Here is a 23641-nt window from a genome sequence, read left to right as displayed (position 1 = left end):
ACCTGTTTCTGTCTGTAGGGGACCTACATTTGTCTTTACCAGTCTTTTCCTTTTTACATATCTATCAAAGCTTTTACAGTCAGTAAAAGCTTTTACACTCTTGGCAGTGTGGAGGATCAGAGGGATCTTGGGGTCCGAGATCATAGGACACTCAAAGCTGCTGCGCAGGTTGACTGTGTGGTTAAGAAGTGATACGGTGTATTGGCCTTCATCAGCTGTGGGATTGAGTTCAAGAGCCAAGAGGTAATGTTGCAGCTATATCGGACCCTGGTCAGACCCCACTTGAAGTACTGTGCTCAGTTCTGGTCACCTCACTACAGAAAGGATGTGGAATCTATAGAAAGGGTGCAGAGGAGATTCACAAGGATGTTGCCTGGATTGGGGAGCTTGTCCTATGAGAATAGCTTGAGTGAACTTGGCCTTTTCTCCTTGGAGTGACGGAGGATGAGAGGTGACCTGATAGAGGTGTATAAGATGATGAGAGGCAAGAGGCATTGATCGTGTGGATAGTCAGAGGCTTTTTCCCAGGGCTGAAATGGCTAACATGAGAGGGCACAGTTTTAAGGTGCTTGGAAGTAGGTACAGAGGAGATATCAGGGGTATGTTTTTTACACAGAGAGTGGTGAGTGCATGGAATGGGCTGCCGGCAACGGTGGTGGAAGTGGATATGATAGGGTCTTTTAAGAGACGCCTGGATAGGTACATGGAACTTCAAAAAATAGAGGGCAATGGATAACTCTCGATATTTTCTAAAGTAAGTACATGTTTGACATAGCATTGTGAACCGAAGGGCATGTATTTGTGCTGTAGGTTTTCTATGTTTTTATGTTTCGAATGGCTTGGTTGTGAATGTAGGAGATGTGATTTGTAAGTTTGCTGGTATAATTGGTGGCATTGTAGATAAGAAGGAAGGTGGCTAAGATTATGTCAGGATTTGATAAATCAGTTGGGTGAAACATTAGTAGATGGAATTTAACATTGACAGAATGAAGTAAGGCATTTTGCGAAGACAACTAAAGGCTGGACACAGATAGTAAATAGAAAGGCCCTGGGACGTGTTGATGAATCGAATGACCTTGTACGTATTCTCAGCTGCCACCCTGTTAGGTACACCTGCACAGGTGCTCATTAATGCAAATATCTAACTGACCAGTCATGTGGCAGCAACTCAGTGCATGCAGAGATGGTCAAGAGGTTCGGTCAGAAAGGGAAAGAGACGTGATCTGAATTACTTTGACCATGGAGTGATTGTTGGTGCCAGACTGTTTGAGTATCGTAGAAACTGCTCATCTCCCTAGGATTATCGCGCACAACATTCTCCAGAGTTTACAGAGAATGGTGTGAAAAACAAAAAATACAGTGAATGGCAGCTGTGTGGGCAAAAGTGCCTCGTTAATGAGAGAAGTCAGAGGAGAATGGCTAGACTGGTTCAAACTGACAGTTCAAGTTTGTTTAATTGTCCTTCAGTACCCCTGAATACAGCCAAATGAAACAGCATTACTTTGGGGTAAACTTACAAATCACAGTACCAACAGTCACACAGAGCCCAAGGCACATACAGTATATCACATATAAAATACAAGCATATATTCAAAGTACATTTATTATCAAAAGTGAGAGAATAGGACCAATCAAGTTTGACAGTGGAAAAGTGTGTATGGAACTGGAGGAGATAGCAGAGGTGCTTTAAGTATTCACTATGGAAAAGGATCTCGGCGATTGTAGGGATGACTTACAGCGGGTTAAAAAGCTTGAGCATAAAGAGGATGTGCTGGAGCTTTTGGAAAGCATTAAGTTGGATAAGTCTCTAGGACCGGATGAAAAATAGAAGAGCTGTGGGTAACCCTAGGTAATTTCTAAAGTAAGTACATGTTCGGCACAGCATTGTGGGCCGAAGGGCCTGTATTGTGCTGTAGGTTTTGTGTGTTTCTACGAAGCCTACCGAGTGCTGAAAGGACTAGATAGGGTAGATGTGGAGAGGATGTTTCCAATCATGGGGGTATCCATAACTAGGGGTACAGCCTCAAAATTGAGGGGGCAACCCTTTAGAACTGAGGTAAAGAGGAATTTTTTTTACCTGGAGAGTAGTAAATCTGGAATGCTCTACCACAGACTGCGGTGGAGGCCAAGTTCGTGGGTATATTTAAGGCAGAAGTTGATCATTTCCTGATCGGTCAGGCATCAAAGGATATGGCGAGAAGACAGGTGTTTGGGGTTGTACCGTCCTATGATACTCCCCCTTCTCCAGTCTTGTACCCCCTTTGCTGATCAACTTCCCAGCTCTTGGTTCCATCCCTCCCCCTCCTGTCTTCTCCTATCACTTCGGGTCTCCCCTCCCCCTCCCACTTTCAAATCTCTTACTATCTCTTCCTTCAGTTAGTCCTGACGAAGGGTCTCGGCCCAAAACGTTGATTGTACTTCTTCCTATGGATGCTGCCTGGCCTGCTGCGTTCCACCAGCATTTTGTGTGTGTTGCTTGAATTTCCAGCATCTGCAGATTTTCTCGTGTTTGGGGTTGAGTGGGATTTGGGAGCAGCCATGATGGAATGACGGAGACACGATTGGCTGAATGGCCTAATTCTGCTTCTGTGTCTTATGGGGTAAACAGAGTCGATCATAGGCATGTGTAAGCACCCCCAACCCAACCCTGGCTCCAGGCTGCACTTTTCGCTTGAAACCTTACCAGACTGATAAAGTATGTAAAGGGTTAACACGGTCAGTTAAACATAGTCTTTTTTCTGCAAGAAACCTTGATGATGATTAACAGTTGTGCTAATTTTGCTATTCAATGCTGAACAATATTTTGTGTCGAAGTTAGCCAGCTAGTGTTTCAGGGTCCTTGTGCAGTCATGCAAAGAGATGAGACAGCTCCAGTTTGTTTTGTGTATGTGAGCCATTATGCCTATCCTGTAATTTGTCTTTTGGGACTGTCATGTAGATATGTTTGGCTCCAGCCTGTCTTGTGTGGGGGTATCTGAATGTATATATCCATTTTGTAAGGGGAATTGTGAGTTAGTTGGTGGACCGAACAGAAACAGTAATTGACTGTTCCTGTATGAGCGACTTACTGAGTAAGCCCTGGGTGCTTTGAGTAAAGAGTTTGTACTTTAACGGTCTCTGAGTGACTTTATCTGGATTTGACTTCCATAAGGCACCTCGAAGACAGCAAAGCATCAGATCACTCAATTGGCTCAAGAACACACCATCAAAATGTAAATCACAGGTTCCGATTATAGCTGAATTGTACTTGAAAGAAGTAAAAGAAGCAGTTTCATGAACTGTCTGAAGGATGTCGCCTTTGGTCGCATTGTTTGCTGGCGCCATGTTCTTCACCAACAAGATAGCAATAAATTACAGTCATACACAATAAATGTAGTCCAAGTCCCTGAACGTTGCAGCAGTCTGCTCTTGAACACAATACAGCTCACCTTCTGTTGAGGAAACAATGGGGGGCACTCTGGTGGAGCGACAAGCTCCAATGCCTCCCCCCAAAGGCTGTTAACGAGCAACATCGTTGCCTGAGGCCTAGTACTCACTGTGACCGAGTCCGTGCAATATCCACCCCCCCCAACCACCCACACGTCTGCTGCTACTGTTTGCCAATAGACCAATAAATTGGAATTGCAACATTCCACACCACCAATGTCAAACAGGGTCTTGTGATCACCAGAAAATTGACTTGGATGATCACTTGTTGTTAGACTCCTTTGTGCACTGACACCTCTCTGTTGCAGGCAGCATCACGGTCCGCACCAAGTCCGTGTCCTTCAGGTTTTCTGACAGGAGTAACTCCCTGAAGGGGTAGACCTGCAGTATTTTAAGTTCTTAATGTCCAGCATGGTCTTATAATCATAAAAAATGTATTTAAATAAGACAATAGCACCTTTGGTTGCCCCCCCCCCACCCATGGAAACCGCTGCACCCAGGAATGTTGCTGACAGATAGGTAACGGTAACTTAAATATCCACGCTGAGCAGAAGAGCATCTCTGAATGCACACCACGCTGATCCTTGGAAGTGGATGGGCTACAGCAGCAGAAGACTATGGTCATAGACTCAGTGACCACTTTATTTGGTAACTCCTGTGCCTATATCCCTGAAAGTGGTAGCACGTGTCGATCAAATGGTGAAGGAAGCATAAATAGGATGCTTTCTCTCCGTGGCTATGGCACAGAATATAAGAGCTGGGATGCCATGTTATAGCTTTAGAACACATTGGTTAGGTGACACCAGGAGTACTGCTTGCATTTCCAGTCACCTCTTTATTATGCGGGGTGTAGTTGTACTGGACAGGGTGCAGAGGAGATCTGCCAGGATGTTACCTGGATTGGGGCATTACAGGTAAAAGGAGAAATTTATCAAGACTGGTTTTGTTTTCCCCGGAGTTGAGAGGGTGACCTGGTAGAGATGCAAAACACATTGGGTAGAATAAGCATGGTAAACGGCAAAAATATCTTTCCCATGGTGGGGTTGTCAAAGATGAGAAGGTTGAAGAGAGCAGATTTAAATGGGATCTGAGGGGAATTTCTTTCACAGAGAAAGTGGTTGGTGGTTTGAAAAGGCAGCTACTGTTCATGATGTAAAGAAATAGCTCGGCAAAAACTTGAAGCCAGGACATTGAAAGCAACATACAGAATGTTGGTAAATGATTAATGTAACACACACACAAAATGCTGGTGGAACTCAGCAGGCCTGGCAGCATTTATGGAAAAGAGTACAGTCAACATTTCGGGCCAGGACCATGCAGCAGGACTGGAGAAAAAAAGATGTGGAGTAGAGTTTAAAGGTTGGGGGGGGGGAGCGAAATGGAAGAGATGTGGTTGAGAAAAAACGATGAGGTCTCAGAGTTAGAAGGTGGGGGGAGGAGAGGAAGAAACACAAGGTGACAGGTGAAACTGGGAGGGGGAGGGGTGAAGTAAAGAGCTGGGAAGTTGATTGGTGAAAGAGATACAGGGCTGGAGAAGGGGGAATCTAATAGGAATGGATGGGGTGGGGGGGGAGGAGCAGCCAAGGGAGGCGATGGGCAGGCAGGAAGATAAGGTGAGAGAGGGAAAAGGGATCGGGAATAAAGAAGCGGGGGTGGGGGGGGGCATTACTGGAAGTTCAAGAAATTGAAGTTTATGCCGTCAGGTTGGAGGCTACCCAGACGGAGTATAAGGTTTTGCTCCTCCAACTTGAGTGTGGCCTCATCACAGCAGTAGAGGAGGCCTTAGACAGACATGTCGGAATGGGAATGGGAAGTGGAATTAAAATGGGTGGCCACTGGGAGATCCCCTTGCGGACAGAGCTTAGATGCTCGGCGATGCGGTCTCCCAGTCTATGTTGGGTCTCACCGATGTTCAAGAGGTCACACCAGGAGCAGTGGATACAGTGGATGACCCAACAGACTCACCAGTGAAGTGTTGCCTCACCTGGAAGAAGTGTTTTGGGCCCTGAATGGTAGTGAGGGAGGAGGTGTAGGGGCAGGTGTAGCTCTTGTTCTGCTTGCAAGGATAAGTGTCAGGAGGGAGATCAGTGGGAAGGGATGAATGGACAGGGGAGTCAAGTAGAGAGCGATCCCTGTGGAATGTAGAAAGTGGAGTGGGGGGGAGATGTGCTTGCTGGTGGAATCTTGCTGGAGGTGGCGGAAGTTAAGGAGAATTGGTGATGGATGCGGATGCTGGTGAGGTGGTAGGTGAGGACACTCCTCTTACCGATGGAGGATGGAGGATGGGGTAAGTGCAGACATGCAGCGCTGCTCTTGGGATGATGCTTTCCATTCCAGAACAAAGGGGATGTTTTCCTTCTTCAAAGAAAGGGGCTTCCCTTCTTCTACCGTCAGTGCTGCCCTCGACCACATCTTTCCCATTTCGCTTTCCCCTCCTTTCAACTCTACTCATCATCTTTTTTCTCTCGTCCTGCTGAAGGGTCTTGGCCCGAAACATCTACTATACTCTTTTCCATAGATGCTGCCTGGCCTGCTGAGTTCCTCCAGCAGTTTGTGTGTGTTGCAAATTTTCTCTTCTAAATGATTAATGTAAATGGGGGCAAATGGATCTGCCTGTTTCTGTGCTCCACAACACTTGACCATTGTGCTTAACTTAGAAAAGGCTAGTTAGCAGCTACAAAGAAAATTAATAGTGTGTTGCACATTGTTGCAAAGGTGTTGAAATTCACTTGTATAAGGCATTGCGGAGACCATATATGGAACTGGCCTGCTAAATTAAAGGTGTTGATGTGTTTGCAGTAAATCGTCCAGTTTATTGACACGTGCAGACATGGAGTGAAGTTCAAGTACAGTGAAAATCTTGCAACAACATGCAGCCATGTACAGACAACACACAGAGCACAAATCATACATAAATTACAAGTGGAGAAGCTAAACACTGCTATACTCTGTTTAAAGGTAAGAATCAGATGAGGTACAATTTTTTGTCCACATGGCTTGGGTCTTTTAATATTTTTATTACAGATAAATAGATTGCAGCTAGAAAGGGGGGGGAAGGGTGAAAATCATACAACACAGAAACAAGCTCTTCGGCCTGTCAGGTACATACCGCCTGTTGTATCGATCTACACTAATCGTGAGTAGATGTGTGTGCAAAGTCATTATCAAAAGATTATATTTAATGATGGTACAGGTTTGTGTGTCTAAGTGACTTACTTCTGCTCCTCATTAGTTTAACTTTGCATTGAGAGGTTTTGGCGTCAGTGTAGTATAGTTCTGTGACAATCGATGGAGAATGCCAAGCTCATTTCACAGGGTCATTTGTACCCCATATCGAGGCATTACTGTAGCAGATTGTACACATAATATCTTGCAGGAGCAATGGGTTGCTGAAGAATTTATCAGACCCTCCTGTTGCCACGTGTAGTGCATAATCATCATCTGTGCAAATAAATAGATTGGATGGTGAGTGCTGGAGAACGAGATTCAACTGAAGGTGCAAAATGTGCAGTTAATCTTTGAATGCGAGCTGAGCTCTGATTCTGAGAATGAGTTTGAATGCACATGTAGAGCTATAGATCCATACGCATGATATATGTTCTTTGGTCCAACTAATCTATGTCAACCATCTATGCAGTCTCATTTTCCTGCATTTGATCTGTATTCCTCTACGCCCTGCCCTTCCATGTACCTATCCAAATGCTTCTTAAATGATACTATTGTACGTGCCTCAACCATTTCCTCTGGCAGCTAGTTGCATATACTCAACATCTGTTGAAAAGTTACCTCTTGTCTGTTTTAAATCTTTCCCCTCTCACACTAAATCTATGCCTCCTAGTTCTGGACTCCCTACCCTGGGGAAAAGACTGCTACCATTCAGTTTATCTAAGCCCTCATGATTCTGTAAAACTCCCAAAAGTCATCTCTCATTTCCAGTACTCCACGGAATAAGATTGAGTGTTTAGTATGTGACTTGAGACAGTTTATTACCCCTCTATAGTTACCTTCTCTAATATGTTTTTGAAGTTAGGAGTATTGGGCATCTGCTTGTGTATTGGTTTGAAATGCTGTTTGATAGCTAAGAGATGTATTACAGCAATAAGTCTACAGTATATAAATGCAATTTATCACTACTACCATTCTGGCTTCAGGAAAGTGAGAGGTTCTGAAAACTTAGCCGACAGACCACAGATGGGGCGTGCAGTTAAGCTGCTTGTGAGGTGTGGTGCCAGAGAGATTCTGCTGAACTTTAACCATCAATTACAAATACTGGAGAGGAAAGGGAGTCTGCACCAAATGAAACAAAGCCATCACTACCACCCCACCCCCATCCTTTCCCATTCCCCTCCCCGACAGTGAAGATTGCAGATTAACTGAAAAAAAACCTTTGGCTTGTTTCATCTGATTTAGTTGTGCAGGGCTTTATCTTATTTGGATATTGCAGCTTGAATATCTTGGGCTTTTTGCATGTGATATTAATCATACAAACAATATTGTTTGGAGCCATTTGGACTGAATCTACCAACTGGGGCGGGCCGGGTGTGAGTTTCCATCTACAGCTTTTTATTAACATGAGTTGAGCTTCCTGCTGGGACCTGGGCTCATTTCAGAAAGGTGATAACTTTTAAGAAATTTGATCCATTCCCAACTGGTTTCAGTGTTTGAATTTGCTCTTTCCTGGTCAGGGTAGATATCAGTAATGGATCACCTGTAACATGAGAGCTGTTGACTACTTGTTCTTTGTCTGCTAGTTCTCAGCAGATTTTTAACATTCTGAAATAAAATCCATGGTAAGAGTTATAAAAGGTGGGGGCGGGAGGGTGGCAGGGTGTAGCCAAGTGTCTTGGTGGACAAAACTGGTAAGGCAAACAGGTTTACAGAAGAACATTGCACAAAAAGATGAAAGAGTATATCTGGGATTATTTTTATGAAAAATAAAATATATTTTAAACATAATATTTGCTAAACGGAGAAGGATTAAGTGTGGCTGCAGGTCGAATTTGTCGTCATGTGCATTGGTATAGTGAGGTGTGTATACAATGAATAATTTGCTTACAGCAAGATCACAAGTATGTAAATCCAGGTAACACATAAAATATAAACAATAGATTTTGCAGATGCTGGAAATCCAGAGCAATACACACAAGCTGGAAGAACTGAGCAGATCAGGCAGCATCTATGGAGGAGAATAAACAGTCTATGTTTTGGGCCGAGACCTTTCTTGAGTTCTGATGAAAGGTCTCAACCCGAATTGTCGACTGTTTATTCCCCTCCAGAGAGTGCTGCCTGACCTGAGCTTCCACAGCATTTTGTGTGTTACCCAAAATCTAAGTTACACATTTTATACATACACTTATACCATACTGTGAAAATGCAAAGTCTTCATGAAAAAGAATAAAGATTTGGCAGGGAGACCTGGCTGTGCTAGATTCTTGGACACTGAGGAAAGTGAGGAATGTGGGAACTGGGTGGAATGGAAAAAGGCAGTCTGGTGAAGAACAGACAGCTTATAAAGGGATGAATGGTTGACTCTTGTCACTGTTTCATACTTCTGTTGGATAAGAGATGTTCTTTATTCATTTAGAGTTACAGCAGGGAGCAGATCCTTTTGACCCTTCAAGCTATGCTGCCCCTGCATCCCCCAATTAACCCTAATCTGATCACTAACAACTTACAATAACCAATTAACCTAGCCAGTGGATCTTTGGACAGTGGGAAGAAACAGGAGGACCCAGAGAAAACTCTCACATTCCACAGGAGGACAGAGACTGCTTGCAGAATGGCACCAGAATTGAACTCCAGAACACCTCGAGCTGTAATAGCGTCGTGTGCATCACTACATTACCGTAGGAGCCCAATAGTGGTTAGTGCGACGCTGTTCTTTGTGCTGTGCGTGTATCTGTGTTTCTTTCTTCTTGCGTGACCTAACTTTGGGTGATCATTCTCACTTCTTGTGTCTTTGTCATTTCTCTCACCTGGTGGCTAACACAGCTAAGCATCCCACAAACAGTATCCGGCCCAGATAGGTACCTGGCCACATACTAAAGATCTGTGCTCATCAACTGGCTCGTGTGTTCACTGAAATCTTTTAAACTCTTCAGCTGCTTCAAGTAGCCTTCAATCATACGGGCGCCCACGAAGACCACGGTGACCTGCCTCAATGATGGGCGTCCCGTGGCACTTACATCCACGCTGATGAAGTTGGTGATGGAACACGTTAACTCCAGTCTGAGGAGTGACTTGGGTCTGCTCCAATTTGCTTACCAGAGCAACTGGTCCATGGCAGATGCCATCCCACTGGCTCTTCACTCAACCTTGGAACACTGGACAGCAAAGGTGCATATATCAGGGTGTTCTTTATCAACTATAGCTCAGTATACAATACCATCAACACCTCAAAACTCCAGTACCTTGGCCTCAATACTTCCTTGTGCAGTTGGATCCTGGATTTGCTCACGTGCAGACCCTAGTCAGTTCAATTGGCAAGGACATCTCCTCCATGATCTCCACCAGCACAGGTGCACCACAACACTGTGTGCTTAGTCCACTGCTCTACTCGCTTTACACCGATAACTGTGTGGCTGAGCACAGCTCCAGTGCCATATTCAAGTTTGCTGATCACACCACTGTCGTGGGCCAAATCAAAAGTAGTGATGAATCAGCATAAAGAAGGGAGATTGAAAAACTGGCTGAGTGGTGTCATAACAATAACCTCTCACTATATCAGTAGGACCAAGGACCTGATTATAGACTTCAGGACAAGGAAACCAGAGGTCCATGAGCCAGTCCCCATTGGAGCATTAGAGATGGAGAGGGTTAGCAAATTTAAATTCCTAGGTGTTATTATTTTGGAGGACTTGTGCTGGGCTCAGCTCATAAGTGCAATTACAAAGAAACCACGGCAGTGGCTCTACTTCCTTAGGAGCTTGTGGAGATTTGGCATTTCAACTCAAACTTTGGCAAACTTCTATAGATGTGCGGTGGAGAGTATATTGACTGGGTACGTCACAGCTTAGTGTGGAAACCCCAATGATGTTGAATGGAAAATCTTACAAAAAGTAGTGGATACAGCCTGGTTCATCACAGGTAAAGATCTCCCCACCATTGAGCACATCAACATGAAACGGTGTTGCAGGAAAGCAGTATCCGTCATCAGGGATCTCCACCACCCAGGACATGCTTCTCTTCTCTCTATTGCCATCAGAAAGAAGGTACAAGTACCTCGGGACTCATACCACCAGATTCAAGAACAGTTATTACTCCTCAGCCATCAGGCTCTTGAACCAAAGGGGATAATTTCACTCAACTTCACGCCCCATTATTGAAATGTTCCCACAACCTACGGACTCAACTTTCAAGGACTCTTCATCTCGTGTTCTCAATACTTACTGCTTATTTATTTGTTATTATTATGCCTTCTTTTTGTTTTGACAATTTGGTGTCTTCTGCACTCTGGTCTTTCATTGATTTTGTTATAGTTGTTATTCTATAGATTTGAGTATGTCCACAAGAAGATTAATTTCAAGATTGTATACAAGTGCTGTGATAATAAAATTTACTTTGAACTTTGTATTTTAAGCCGTGCCTTAACCTCCACTTCCCATGAAATGCTATCTGAAATGTTATTGTTTCTCAGGGTTCTGTGGTGCAAATTTCTTGTGAAGAGTGTTGCTTTGTGAAGGAGTTTTATTGAAACACCACCTTCATTCTCCCTTTAGGTTTTGTGACTTTATTTCCTGGATATTTTTACCTCTTCCCACACCCGTACCATGAATGTAGCCTAACCCAAATGGATGAATGTTAAGGATTAATGAATGAATTAAAGTTTAGGATCTTAGGTGTTCTTAACACTACAGCTACAATCTATTATAATTGGAAGCAAGAGCTGATTGAATTTCAAGCTCTGTAAATTTATAAGAAGGTGTAGAGATATTTGAATCAGTGTAGTTTAGATCCCTTGAGCCACACTTCATTTACTGCTTTGTGATTTGCAACACTGTTGTCCTCAAACTTTTGAAGGAATCAGGCAGATACCAAGGAAGCCCTTTTGTACTCTATCATCTGAAATCACCTGGATTGTTAATGCCTGTACATTTCTATAGTGTGAGATAATTATTGCTCACAAATGATTAATATTTTCAATGCTAAAATCAGAGATGTTAGGATTAGATGGAAAAATGGAATTGAAGAAGTGGATATGTCATGGCTGTCCGTGTCAGATATTCAGAGAGAGTGATTCTTAATTCACACCAGTTAATAGAAAGGAAATCATTTAAAGCTGGATGCAATCTTAAAAAGTCCTTTATTTGGATGTAAATGACAATTGGGGAAAATGTTTTCGATTTCTCATCTAGAACAGGGTAACACAGGAACAAGTCCAATGATCCATGATACCCGAACTCAGATTAAACCCCCATTTTCAAACTCGGATGTGGCTGTTCTGTGTAAATGCGTCTTTAAGTCCTTTAAGCAACTCTTCTTGACACATACAGGAATCTCCTTATCACTTAATAAACTGCACAGTTCGCAGCATTAATCTTTGAAATAATCAATGCAGTGAGTTAAGGGAACTAGTAGGTGTGTGATACGTGGAATTCCAGAGGGGATAAGGTGAGCTGTAATGTCAAATGAGAGCTCTTGCCATTAAGAAGTCACATACTGGTGCAAGTGGAAGAATGGTGATTAAGAGGAACTAGATTGTAGGCATAAATGGACTTTTGGTGGTTGGTAAGATGCAATAAATGGTGTGCTACAGGGATCCCTGCTTTTTTGATTTGTATAAGTGACTTGGATGAATGCACCAGAAGTATGATTGCTACATCTACTGGTAACTCCAGCATAGACAGGAACAAAAGTTCTGAAGGGAACTCATGGAGGTTACATAGGGATATTGAATAGGCAAAGATGTGGCAAATGGAGTGTAATGTGGAAAAATTTGGATTTATCCACTTTGTTAGGAAAAATAGTTAAGTTATTGAAATAGAGATTGTAGAACTCTGAGATGTAGAAGGGTCTGGGTGTTGCAGGAGTATGATTTGCAAAAGGCAAGAATATTGGTGTTCCAAGTGGAAACCAAAGCTAATGGACCGATCCTGGGTAATTCAATGTAGAAGAGGGGATGTTATGCTTTGGTTACGTCGCAAATTGGTGATACTAAATTTGGAGTCTTGTATGCAGCACTGGTCTGCTTAAGATGTTGGAAGCAGATAAGAAAATGTTTCCTCGATTGACGTATGATGTAGGTGGATAATCACAAAGAAATGTTGGCCAGGGCATTTGTTTCTGTTAGAGTTCGGATGAGTGAGAAGGAGCTTGGATGAAACAAAAGAAACTTTGGGGATGATGTTTACTCTGGAGAATCCAGAACCAGGATTCATTGTTTAGAAGTAAGAAGAATTAGAATCAGGTTTAATATCACTGGAATATGTCATGAAATTTATTGTTTTGAGGCAGCAGAACATTGCAATACGTAATAATAAAAATACAAATTACACTACAAAATGTTATATATATAGTATATAAATTAAGTAAGTTGTGTGAAAAAGAGAGCAAAAGAATAGTTCATGAATTCATTGTCCATTCAGAAATTTGATGGTGGAGGAGAAGAAGCTTTTTCTGAAACATTGAGTGGGTGTCTTCAGGCTCCTGTACCTCTTCCTTGATGGTAGCAATGAGAAGGAGGCATGTCCTCGATGGTAGGGGTCCTTAATGATGGATGGATGCCTCGATTTTGAGGCATTGACCTTTGAAGGTGTCCTCAATGCTGGGAGGCTAGTGCCTATGATGGAGTTGGCTGAGTATACAACTTTCTGTAGCAAACCAATCCTGTGCAGTGGCCCCTCCATATCTGACGGTGCTGTAACCAGTTAGAGTTCTCTCCATCTTACACCTGTAGAAATTTGCGAGAGTCTTTGATGACATATCAAGTCTCCTCAAATTTCGAATGAAATATAGCTGCTGACGTGCCTTCTTTGTAGTTGCATCAATATGTTGAACCTAGGAAAGATCTTCAGAGGTATTTGATACCCAGGAACTTGAAGCCACTGATCCCTCAGTGAGGACTGGTGTGTGTTCTTGCAGGTTCCCTTTCCTGAAGTACATTATTAATTCCTTGGCCTTACAAACGTTGAGTGTAACAGTACTGTTGAGATACCACTCAAGCAACTGATCTATCTCACTCCTGTACGCCTCCTCATCACCATCTAAAATTGTACCAACAATAGTTGTGTTGTTGGCAAATTTGTAGATGGTGTTTGAGCTGTGCTTATCCAAACCATCATGGGCACAGAGAGAGTAGAGCAGTGAGCTTAAGCACACATCCTTGAGGTGTGCCAGTCTTGGTTATCAGTGAGGAGGAGATGCTCTTTCCGATCTGCACTGACTCTGGTCTCCTGGTGAGAAAGTGAAGGATCCAGGTGCAGAGGCCCAGGTTTAGGAGCTTGATAATTAGAACAGAGGGTATGATTGTGTTGAACACTGAGCTGTAATCAATAAACAGCAGCCTGATGCGAGTATGGCCTGATGCATGTGATTCAGGGCCGAGTGGAGAGCTAGTGAGACTGCATCCACTGTGGTGGCAATAGGCAAATTGTAGCAGGTTCACTTAGGGAGGAGTTGATTCTGTCCATAACCAACCTTTCAAAGCACTTCATCACAGTTGATTTGAGTGCCACTGGGCAATAATGATTGAGCCAACTTGCCCTGCTTTTCTTGGGCACTGAAATGATTGTTGCCCTTTTCAAGAAGGTAGAAACCTCCATTTTCTTAAAGGAGAACTGCCCTCGTGAATCGTGTCTGCTGTCCGGGATTCAATTTTGAGTATCAGTGGATTTTTTAAAACATTTTAAAATGATGCGCTTACTGGAGTCCCCGTGGCTGTGATTGTGGATTTCACTTGTTGTAGCCCTAAATGGGAATACTTGATGATTCCCATAGGAACTGCACAGAAAGACTTGCCATTATTGGTGCCATCTCAACCGTCTAGGACATCTGTTTAAAACAGAGGAGAGGAAATGTTTTCTCTGAGTGTCACAAGTCTTTGGAGCTCTACTTCCACTGGCCTTCATGAAGAGAATCTTCTGAAGATATTTAAAGCAGAGTTCATCTATTCTTAATTTTTCACCTCCATGTTTACTGGCGGTAAATAGGAATACCTAACTGAAGTTGCAGTCAGGTGGACCATGATCTTAACCAAATGGTGAACAGGCTGCAGGGACCAGATGCTTGTGCTTCTACTCCATAATTATATGTTTAGTCAAATTAAATGTGGAAACAGCTTTTACTTTCAGCTGTATTTCAGATCAATTTCAGTGAAATTCTTCATGTGATTTTTAGTGTCTTATTTGCTGAATGAAGGATTGATGAAAATGGAGAGATATCTATATCTTCTAATTGAAGGGTAGAGTTGCTCTTTGACTTTGAATAAGACGGTTCCTAATGCGGACATTTACTATTTGCTAACCTATTTTCACACAGTATTCTGAGGCAGAATGCAGTCTGGAAGTAGGTCAATGAAATATGAAATTGTCCCATCAAGACCTGTTCATCCAATTAAAATGAGAGCTTAGCCTGGCACAGATTTAAATTTAGAAGACAGGATTTTCATGCTCAGATAAGTCTATTAAGTTGTTACAACAGTCAACAAACAGAATGGAATATCTGTAATTTATATTAAAGAAGCTGGAAATAGCAGATTAGGCAGAATCTGGTGGAAAGTGAAAATTTCAGGGTTTCGGTTTGAAGAGCCTTAGTCAGAATTGGGAAAAGGAGGGTACGAATGAGCAGAGAATGGAACAAGAAGTCACCTGAATTCTCCAACTTCCTCCTATTTTGACTGTCTCAGCATGTCGTCCTGCATCTTCCTGTTATAATGAAACTCAGCACCTCATTTTCTGTGGGCATATTAGAATTTCTCTGGTTCAGCATCAACTTCAGCTAACTTGTTCTCTCTGATGGGATCAGATTTGGTTCGATTGTCTTTTCGTTTTTTTCTCTCTGCAATCACCTGATCCGTTGCACTGCTTTACATGTCCCTGTGTTCTAATTTTCTCCCACTACAAGATGTATGGGATGACAAGTAAATTGGCTGCTGTAAATTGTCCATTCTCTATAGAAGAGTAGAACTGATGTGTATGTGGGGAAATGAACTGGGATTGATGTATGTTTATGTATTTATGGAGATGCCACGCTGCCCAGCAGTCCCCTGGTTTAACATGAGCCCAGTCACGGGACAGTTTACAATGATCGATCAACCTATCAGAGTGCCTGGAGGACACCCACGCGGTCATGGGAACGACGTGCGATAGGCGGTACCGGAGGACACCCACGCGGCCACGGGAACGACGTGCGATAGGCGGTACCGGAGGACACCCAGGCGGTCATGGGAACGACGTGCGATAGGCGGTACCGGAGGACACCCACGCGGCCACGGGAACGACGTGCGATAGGCGGTACCGGAGGACACCCACGCGGCCACGGGAACGACGTGGGATAGGTGGTACCAGAGGACACCCACACGGCCATGGGAACAACGTGCAAACTCCTTACAGACCGCACGGGAATTGAACCTGGGTTGCTGGTACTGCTGACCACTACACAACCGTGCCGCCCTTGACGGTTGGCATGAACTTGGCAGGTTGAATGGTGTGCTTCCCGTCATGACCATGATCTTTGCAAACTTTTCTAAAGAGGTGGTTGTCATTGTCTCCTTTCTGGGCAGTGTCTTTAAAAGATGGGTGACTCCAGCCATTATCAATACTCCTGAGATTCACAAACAGAGAATGTCAACTGTTTACTCTTTTCCATAGATGCTGCCTGGCCTGATGAGTTCCTGCAGCATTTTGTGTGTGTTACTCTTTAGAGATTGTCTGCCTGGCGTCAGTGGTCACATGACCAGGACTTGTGATACGCACCGGCTGCTCGTACGAACATCCACCACCTGCTCCCACAGCTTCACGTGACCCTGATCGGGGGGGTGGGGGCTAGACTTGTGCTACTCCTTGCCCAAGGGTGACCTGCAGGCTAGCAGAGGGAAGGAGCACCCTACACCTCCTTTGGTAGAGACATATCTTGATTCCACCACCCTGGAACCACATATAGACGTGGCAATTGCATTATTAATCAACATGTTGAACTGTGCATGTTGGAGCTCTTACTTTCATGCTTCCCTTTACAAAGCGGACTAAGGAATCTCTGCATTTTCTATCAAACAAGTTACCATATGGGTTAGTAGCTGGACTGAGCCACTGGGCCCTTCAAGCTTACTCCATCATTTAGAGAAGTCAGAACTGATCTACTGTAATTTCGGCTTGACACTCCTATCTATGGGAATTGGGTGGCACAGTGGTTAGCACAACTCTTCACAGTACCAGTGACCCACGCTCATTTCCCTCTGCTGTCTGAATGGAGTTTGTATGTTCGCCCTGTGACCGTGTTGGTTTCCTCCTTTGAGGTAAAAAGTTCCAGAAGAAGCTGGCAGAAAATTTGCTTTTTTCTTTCTTAAGTGGGTGACTCCTTATTTGTAAGAAGTAATCCCTAGTTCTGAAATCTTCCAGAAGCATGCTATCCAAATCCACCCAGTCAGGGTGTTTAACTCCCCTGGCAGATAAAAGCCTTCCCACACCTTGCCCCTTAGTTTGATCAACCTGCACTACACTGCTTCCTATGGTTAAAGGAGCTTCATTTGTATAAATTCCTGAATTTAGAAAGCCAAAATATACAGGAAGTAATGCAAAATTGTTTTTATTTCCTCTTAAAGCAGTATACCCCTGTTGTTAATGGTGTTTATTTTCTATTTCACACCCTTCAATTTCATTCTTTTCTTTTCCCGTGACATATGACGTTTGTTTTCCGAGCCACCCCATCAGGATGGTTGCCCCACAAACTGTTCTCTCACACAAGACTGTAATCCTTGATTTTCCTGCCACTCACCTACACGAGGGGTAACTCACTGTAGCCAATTAACCCACCAGCCTGACTTGGTGCTATGGGAGAAAACGGGAGCACCCAGAGGAAACTTGAGCAGTTAAGTGCATGTAAACAAACTCTGCACTGACAGCATCCAGGATTCGATTCAAGCTGGTTCAGTAGAGCTGTATTACCACCCAGACGCCCTGTTTTGCTTGGCTGTGGTTATACATCTGGTGTGTGTCCAACTCATTTCCATTGGCTGACTGAACCAGTAGTATTTACTTCCTTTTCATGTGAGCAAATGATTCAATTTGTAATGAATTCATTATGTGTATTTGTTTTTAAAATAATCTGTGAATGATTCATTTTGTTTGGTTTACTTTAGCTTAATTCAATAAGTTGAAGACAATTAAGCTTCCGCCCTTTGAACCTGTGACAGTGAATGGGAACAGGTGATGCAGGCATGTGCTAATGCTGATGTTCATAGTTTACCTCTCTCCTTTTGCAGTCCTGTGTGCAGAACGAGTGGGCCAGATGACTAAAACATACAATGATATAGATGCCGTGACACGTCTGCTGGAAGAGGCAAGTGTTTTTGTTAAAATTCATTAACTGAAGTGCTGTTATGATTGGTTTCTACTGTGTTGTGTTGCAAGGTTGCAGATTTATTAATCAACAATTAAATCTCATTTTAAAATAAATTATCCAGAAATATAGGCTTGTGCTCTGGGACTTCAGTCTCCAAACCGAGATGTTCTCAATGACAATCAAGTGTGGAGTTGGCACATTGGCACGGATGGCACAGGTAGAAAGAGGGAAGAGGTCCTGCACAGTGAGTATAAGGAGTTAGGGAAGAGAAGAACCCCCAAGGTAGTAATCTCTGGATTACTCCCAGTACCATGTACCTGTCAGGACAGGAATAGGATGAAAGTATAGATGAATAAGTGGAGTGAGTTGAAGTGAAACACGCGGATAAAATTGAAAACTGTGTTGAATGCGGGATTGAAAGTGTTGCGTTCGAATGCACAATGTACAGAATAACCTGACTTGCAGTGTACTTAAAGATTGGCTGGAATGATGTACGCATGACTGAGTCATGGCTGAAAGAAGATCACAGTCGGGAGCTTAACATCCAAGGATACACGCTGTATTGAAAGGACAGGCAGGCAGGTAGAAGAAGTGGGGTGGCTCTGTTGGTAAAATAATGAAATCATATCCTTCGAAGGAGCTGACGTGGAATTGGAGAATATAGAATCCTTGTGGGTATAGTTTAAAAACAGCAAGTGTAAAAAGAACCAGATGGGACCCTGAACAATAGCCAGAATGTGGGATATAAATTACAATAGGAGATAGAAAAGGCATATAATAAGGGCAATGTTACAATAGTCATAGGGGATTTCAGTATGCAGGTAGATTGCGAAAATCAGGTTGATGCTGGATCTCAAGAGAAGGAATTTGTAGAATTCTGGATTGGATGTTGTGTGATGAACAAGACTTGATAAGGAGCTGTGCTTTAGAGCTTCCACCAAGCAGTGATGCAACCAGTCAAAATGCTCCCCACCATCCAGCTATAAATTTAAGTCTTTGGTAACATACCAAATCTCCTCAAACTCCAAATGAAAATAGAGCCACTGATGTGTGTTTTTCATGATTGCATCAGTATGTTGGGCCTAGGGTAGATCCTGTGAGATATCGAGAGCAGGAACCTGAAGCAGACCTCTCTTTCCACTGTTAAAGACACAGTAAAGATTAATGTGTGTTCTCCCAACTTTCTCTTCCTGAATTCCACTATCAATTTCTTGGTCTTGCTGATGTTGAGTGTGAGTATGTTACAACACTACTCGACTAACTGATCTACCTCACTCCTGTATGCCTCCTTGTCACCGTCTAAGATCCACATGGTGTCAGAGGGTTAAGCAGCATCTATGGAGGTAAATTCACAGTTATCTTTTAGGTTTGACGTCCTACATCTGGAAACACATGGGAATTTGGACTTGGAGTGGCTGGCTTGGACGGTTGGAAATGTACATCATCTTGTGAATTATGTATGGAGTGGGCTCCCTGCTTCTGTTTTGGTCTTTGATGGATCTTTGGGGGCATGATAGGGTTGCTATTACACTGACCTGTGACACAGATAGCAAAATTCTACTGTGTCTATGCATCAACAAACAATAAGCTAGCCAAAATAAGGTAGCCTGTAATTAGACAAGATAGTAACCAAGTAGGATTCATGACACAAGCGCCAATATAGAAGTTGTGCATTCTTTTGCATAGTTTGAGCTTGAAAGCTTTATTAGTTGTTGTGGAATTTCAAAGTTTTAAAGTAAATTTATTAGAAGTACATAGACGTCACTATATACAACCCTGAGATTCATTTTCTTGTGGGCATACTTAATAAATCCATAGAATAATAACCACAACAGAATCACTGAAAGACCCCCCAACTTGGGCTTTCAACCAGAGTGCACAAGACAACAAATTGTGCAAATATAAAAAGAAAGGAAAAATAGTAATTAATAAATAAGCAATAAATATTGAGAACATGAGATGAAGAGCCCCTGAAAGCGTTTCCATTGATTGTGGGAACATTTCAAAGATGGGCAAATGAGGTTGAGTGAAACTATCCCCTTTGGTTCAAGAACCTGATGGTTGAGGGGTAATAACTGTTCCTGAACCTGGTAGTGTGAGTCCAGAGGCTTCTGTGCCACCTTCCAGATGGCAGCAGTGAGAAAAGAGCATGTCGTGGGTGGTGGAGGGGTGGGGGGGTGGTGGTTCCTGACAGTGGATACTGCTTTCCTGCAAGGATGTTTCATAGAGAAGTACTAGGTAGCTGAGAGGGCTTTACCAATTGTGGACTGGGCTATATCCACTACTTTTTGTAGGATTTTCCATTCAAGGGCATTGGTGTTTCCATACCAGGCTGCTATGCAGCCGGTAAATGTAGTCTCCACTGCACATCCGTAAATTCCTCTTAATGCCACCATCTCAGCCTCTTCCATCACCACCCCTGACATCCTGTTTCAGCCACTCTCTGTATAAAAGTAAACTTACCCACTAATCTTCTTTAAACTTTCCCCCTCTCACCTTAAAGTTATGCCCTCAAGTATTTGACTTTTATGTCTTGGGGATAAATATTCTCGACCATCTATTGTATCTATGCCTCTCATAATTTCACATTTTTCTAACAAGTCACCTCTTAGGCTCTGATGCTTCAGAAAAAACAATCCAAGTTTGTTCAACCTCTCTCTATAGTAATACTCTCTAATCTAGGCAATGTGGTAAACCACTTCTTCACTTTCTCCCATGCTTTCACACCCTCCTTCTAATGTGATAACCAGAACCGCACACAATACTCCAACTGTGGCTTAACCAATGTTTGATACAGCGATTGGGTTAATATTACAGATGGATAATCCACCGCAGAACTAACATTCCTTATACAGAGACTGAATTAGCTGTAACTGTTGAATGTAGTCACCCTTCTGCCTTTGGTTCCCTTACTGTAGAAGAGATCACTTTCTGAGCATCCCCTGCAATGTAGTTGGTTGGGAGAAGTGCAAGTGAATCAGTGTTTCACCTGGAAAGATGAATCAGGTCCTTAGATTGTGGGAAAGGAAGAGGTTAGAAGGCAGATGTTGCATCCTCTGGTTGAATGGGAAAATATTGGCTTCTGTCCCCTTTCTTTCCAATCCTGATGAAGGGTCTCAGCCGGGAACATCATTAGTGATAATTTTTCAAAACTCGTTAGATTCTGGACTAGTTCCTGAGGATTGGAGGGTGGCTAATGTAACCCCACTTTTTAAAAAAGGAGGGAGAGAGAAACCGGGGAATTATAGACCGGTTAGCCTAACGTCGGTGGTGGGGAAACTGCTGGAGTCAGTTATCAAGGATGTGATAACAGCACATTTGGAGAGCGGTGAAATGATCGGACAAAGTCAGCATGGATTTGTGAAAGGAAAGTCATGTCTGACGAATCTCATAGAATTTTTTGAGGATGTAACTAGTAGAGTGGATAGGGGAGAACCAGTGGATGTGGTATATTTGGATTTTCAAAAGGCTTTTGACAAGGTCCCACACAGGAGATTAGTGTGCAAACTTAAAGCACATGGTATTGGGGGTAAGGTATTGGTGTGGGTGGAGAATTGGTTAGCAGACAGGAAGCAAAGAGTGGGAATAAACGGGACCTTTTCAGAATGGCAGGCGGTGACTAGTGGGGTACCGCAAGGCTCAGTGCTGGGACCCCAGTTGTTTACAATATATATTAATGACTTGGATGAGGGAATTAAATGCAGCATCTCCAAGTTTGCGGATGACACGAAGCTGGGTGGCAGTGTTAGCAGTGAGGAGGATGCTAAGAGGATGCAGGGTGACTTGGATAGGTTGGGTGAGTGGGCAAATTCATGGCAGATGCAATTTAATGTGGATAAATATGAAGTTATCCACTTTGGTGGCAAAAATAGGAAAACAGATTATTATCTGAATGGTGGCTGATTAGGAAAAGGGGAGGTGCAACGAGACCTGGGTGTCATTATACACCAGTCATTGAAAGTGGGCATGCAGGTACAGCAGGCGGTGAAAAAGGCGAATGGTATGCTGGCATTTATAGCGAGAGGATTCGAGTACAGGAGCAGGGAGGTACTACTGCAGTTGTACAAGGCCTTGGTGAGACCACACCTGGAGTATTGTGTGCAGTTTTGGTCCCCTGATCTGAGGAAAGACATCCTTGCCATAGAGGGAGTACAAAGAAGGTTCACCAGATTGATTCCTGGGATGGCAGGACTTTCATATGAAGAAAGACTGGATGAATTGGGCTTGTACTTCGTTGGAATTTAGAAGATTGAGGGGGGATCTGATTGAAACGTATAAGATCCTAAAGGGATTGGACAGGCTAGATGCAGGAAGATTGTTCCCGATGTTGGGGAAGTCCAGAACGAGGGGTCACAGTTTGAGGATAAAGGGGAAGCCTTTTAGGACTGAGATTAGGAAAAACTTCTTCACACAGAGAGTGGTGAATCTGTGGAATTCTCTGCCACAGGAAACAGTTGAGGCCAGTTCATTGGCTATATTTAAGAGGGAGTTAGATATGGCCCTTGTGGCTACAGGGGTCAGGGAGTACGGAGGGAAGGCTGGGGCGGGGTTCTGAGTTGAATGATCAGCCATGATCATAATAAATGGCGGCGCAGGCTCGAAGGGCCGAATGGCCTACTCCTGCACCTATTTTCTATGTTTCTATGATACCACCCAACTTCCTCCAGAAATTTGTGTGTGTTGCTCTGGATTTCCAGCTTCTTGTGTTTATGTGATAGGGAGTGACACTTTTGTTTATTCCACTAGATGGCTTGATAACTAGTATATTACCAAGATAGCACTGGGCTCACCCTATCAGAGAGATTCCCATTGTCCCATCCACTCCCCTCCCACTTCCCTGGAATTTAAAAACACCTTGTTTATATCTTTCCCAGATCTGATGATGGATCTTTGATTTTACAGGTTAATTGTGTTTCTTTCCTCGGATGCTACCTGACAGCTGAACATTTTCTGCTTCTGTTCCTTGTTTTCTCAGTGATACAACACAGTGTTCTCTCTAGAAAGTTATGTAGGGGAAAGACTTCTCTTTCTGCTTGGCCACACCTCATTCATCTACCCTCTCTGCCTGCTCCCACCCACTGAAGATGTTATACAGAGTGAATCAGAAAACCATTGCATACACTTACATAGTTAAATGCCAAGGCAGATAACTAAATAGCTGTGTCCTAGAATTTAGTACCTGGCCTGATGTATGGGCACGTTTTCCCACACAGAGCTTTGTTTCGATGCACAACTATAACTGACTTGGATAACTAATGGATTGTGTAACTGATTCAGGAGAACACCATTAATCTGTTACTCAAAGGTCAGTCTGTGACTAACACCAGAAAACAATAGATTGGTAACCACGGACAAACTTTGTACATAGTAACAGACAGTGGCCGATGTAACAGACAGTGTGTTTTTGGCGCAGATGTTAATGGGTGTTTCTGACACAATATTGTTGCCTCTGAGCCAAGGGTTTATGGCATCAGATTATTTTGCTGTGAGTTCTTGTTTGATTTGCAGTGCAGTATCTTAGGGTGTTAGCCTTATTTGTCATTTAAATAAAATGCAATGAGATTACTTCAGGAATATCTTTGACGGTTGTCACCTGTTTCTCAACATTACTGAACCAATGAATTGGTGTTAGTTTCAAAACAGAAACACAGGCAGCATCTCTGGAGAGTGTGTTAATGTTTCAGGCTGCAACCTTAGAACTGGGAAAGTGTGAAAGGAA

General features: G+C 43.2%; 1 protein-coding gene across 15 annotated transcripts in view; it reads left to right on the top strand.

Annotated features, from left to right (window-relative positions):
• Positions 1-23641, top strand: part of trak1a (trafficking protein, kinesin binding 1a) — a 268008-nt gene that overhangs the window by 199229 nt on the left and 45138 nt on the right. For 14 of the 15 annotated variants that reach the window (XR_010020805.1, XM_063070077.1, XM_063070074.1 and 11 more), the window contains one exon: positions 17843-17919. Coding sequence is in view for 14 of the 15 variants with exons in the window: in XM_063070077.1 (XP_062926147.1) it covers positions 17843-17919 (77 nt within the window). In the remaining variant the exon portion in view is untranslated. Of the gene's footprint in view, positions 1-6234; positions 6385-17842; positions 17920-23641 lie in introns of those variants that run through there. The other variant, XM_063070078.1, reaches the window with a different exon arrangement.

This window comes from Mobula hypostoma, chromosome 17, assembly GCF_963921235.1.
Source record: "Mobula hypostoma chromosome 17, sMobHyp1.1, whole genome shotgun sequence".
NCBI classification, from domain to species: domain Eukaryota; kingdom Metazoa; phylum Chordata; class Chondrichthyes; order Myliobatiformes; family Myliobatidae; genus Mobula; species Mobula hypostoma.
Note: the sequence above shows the minus strand (reverse complement) of the source record. Positions and strands in the feature narration are given on the sequence as shown.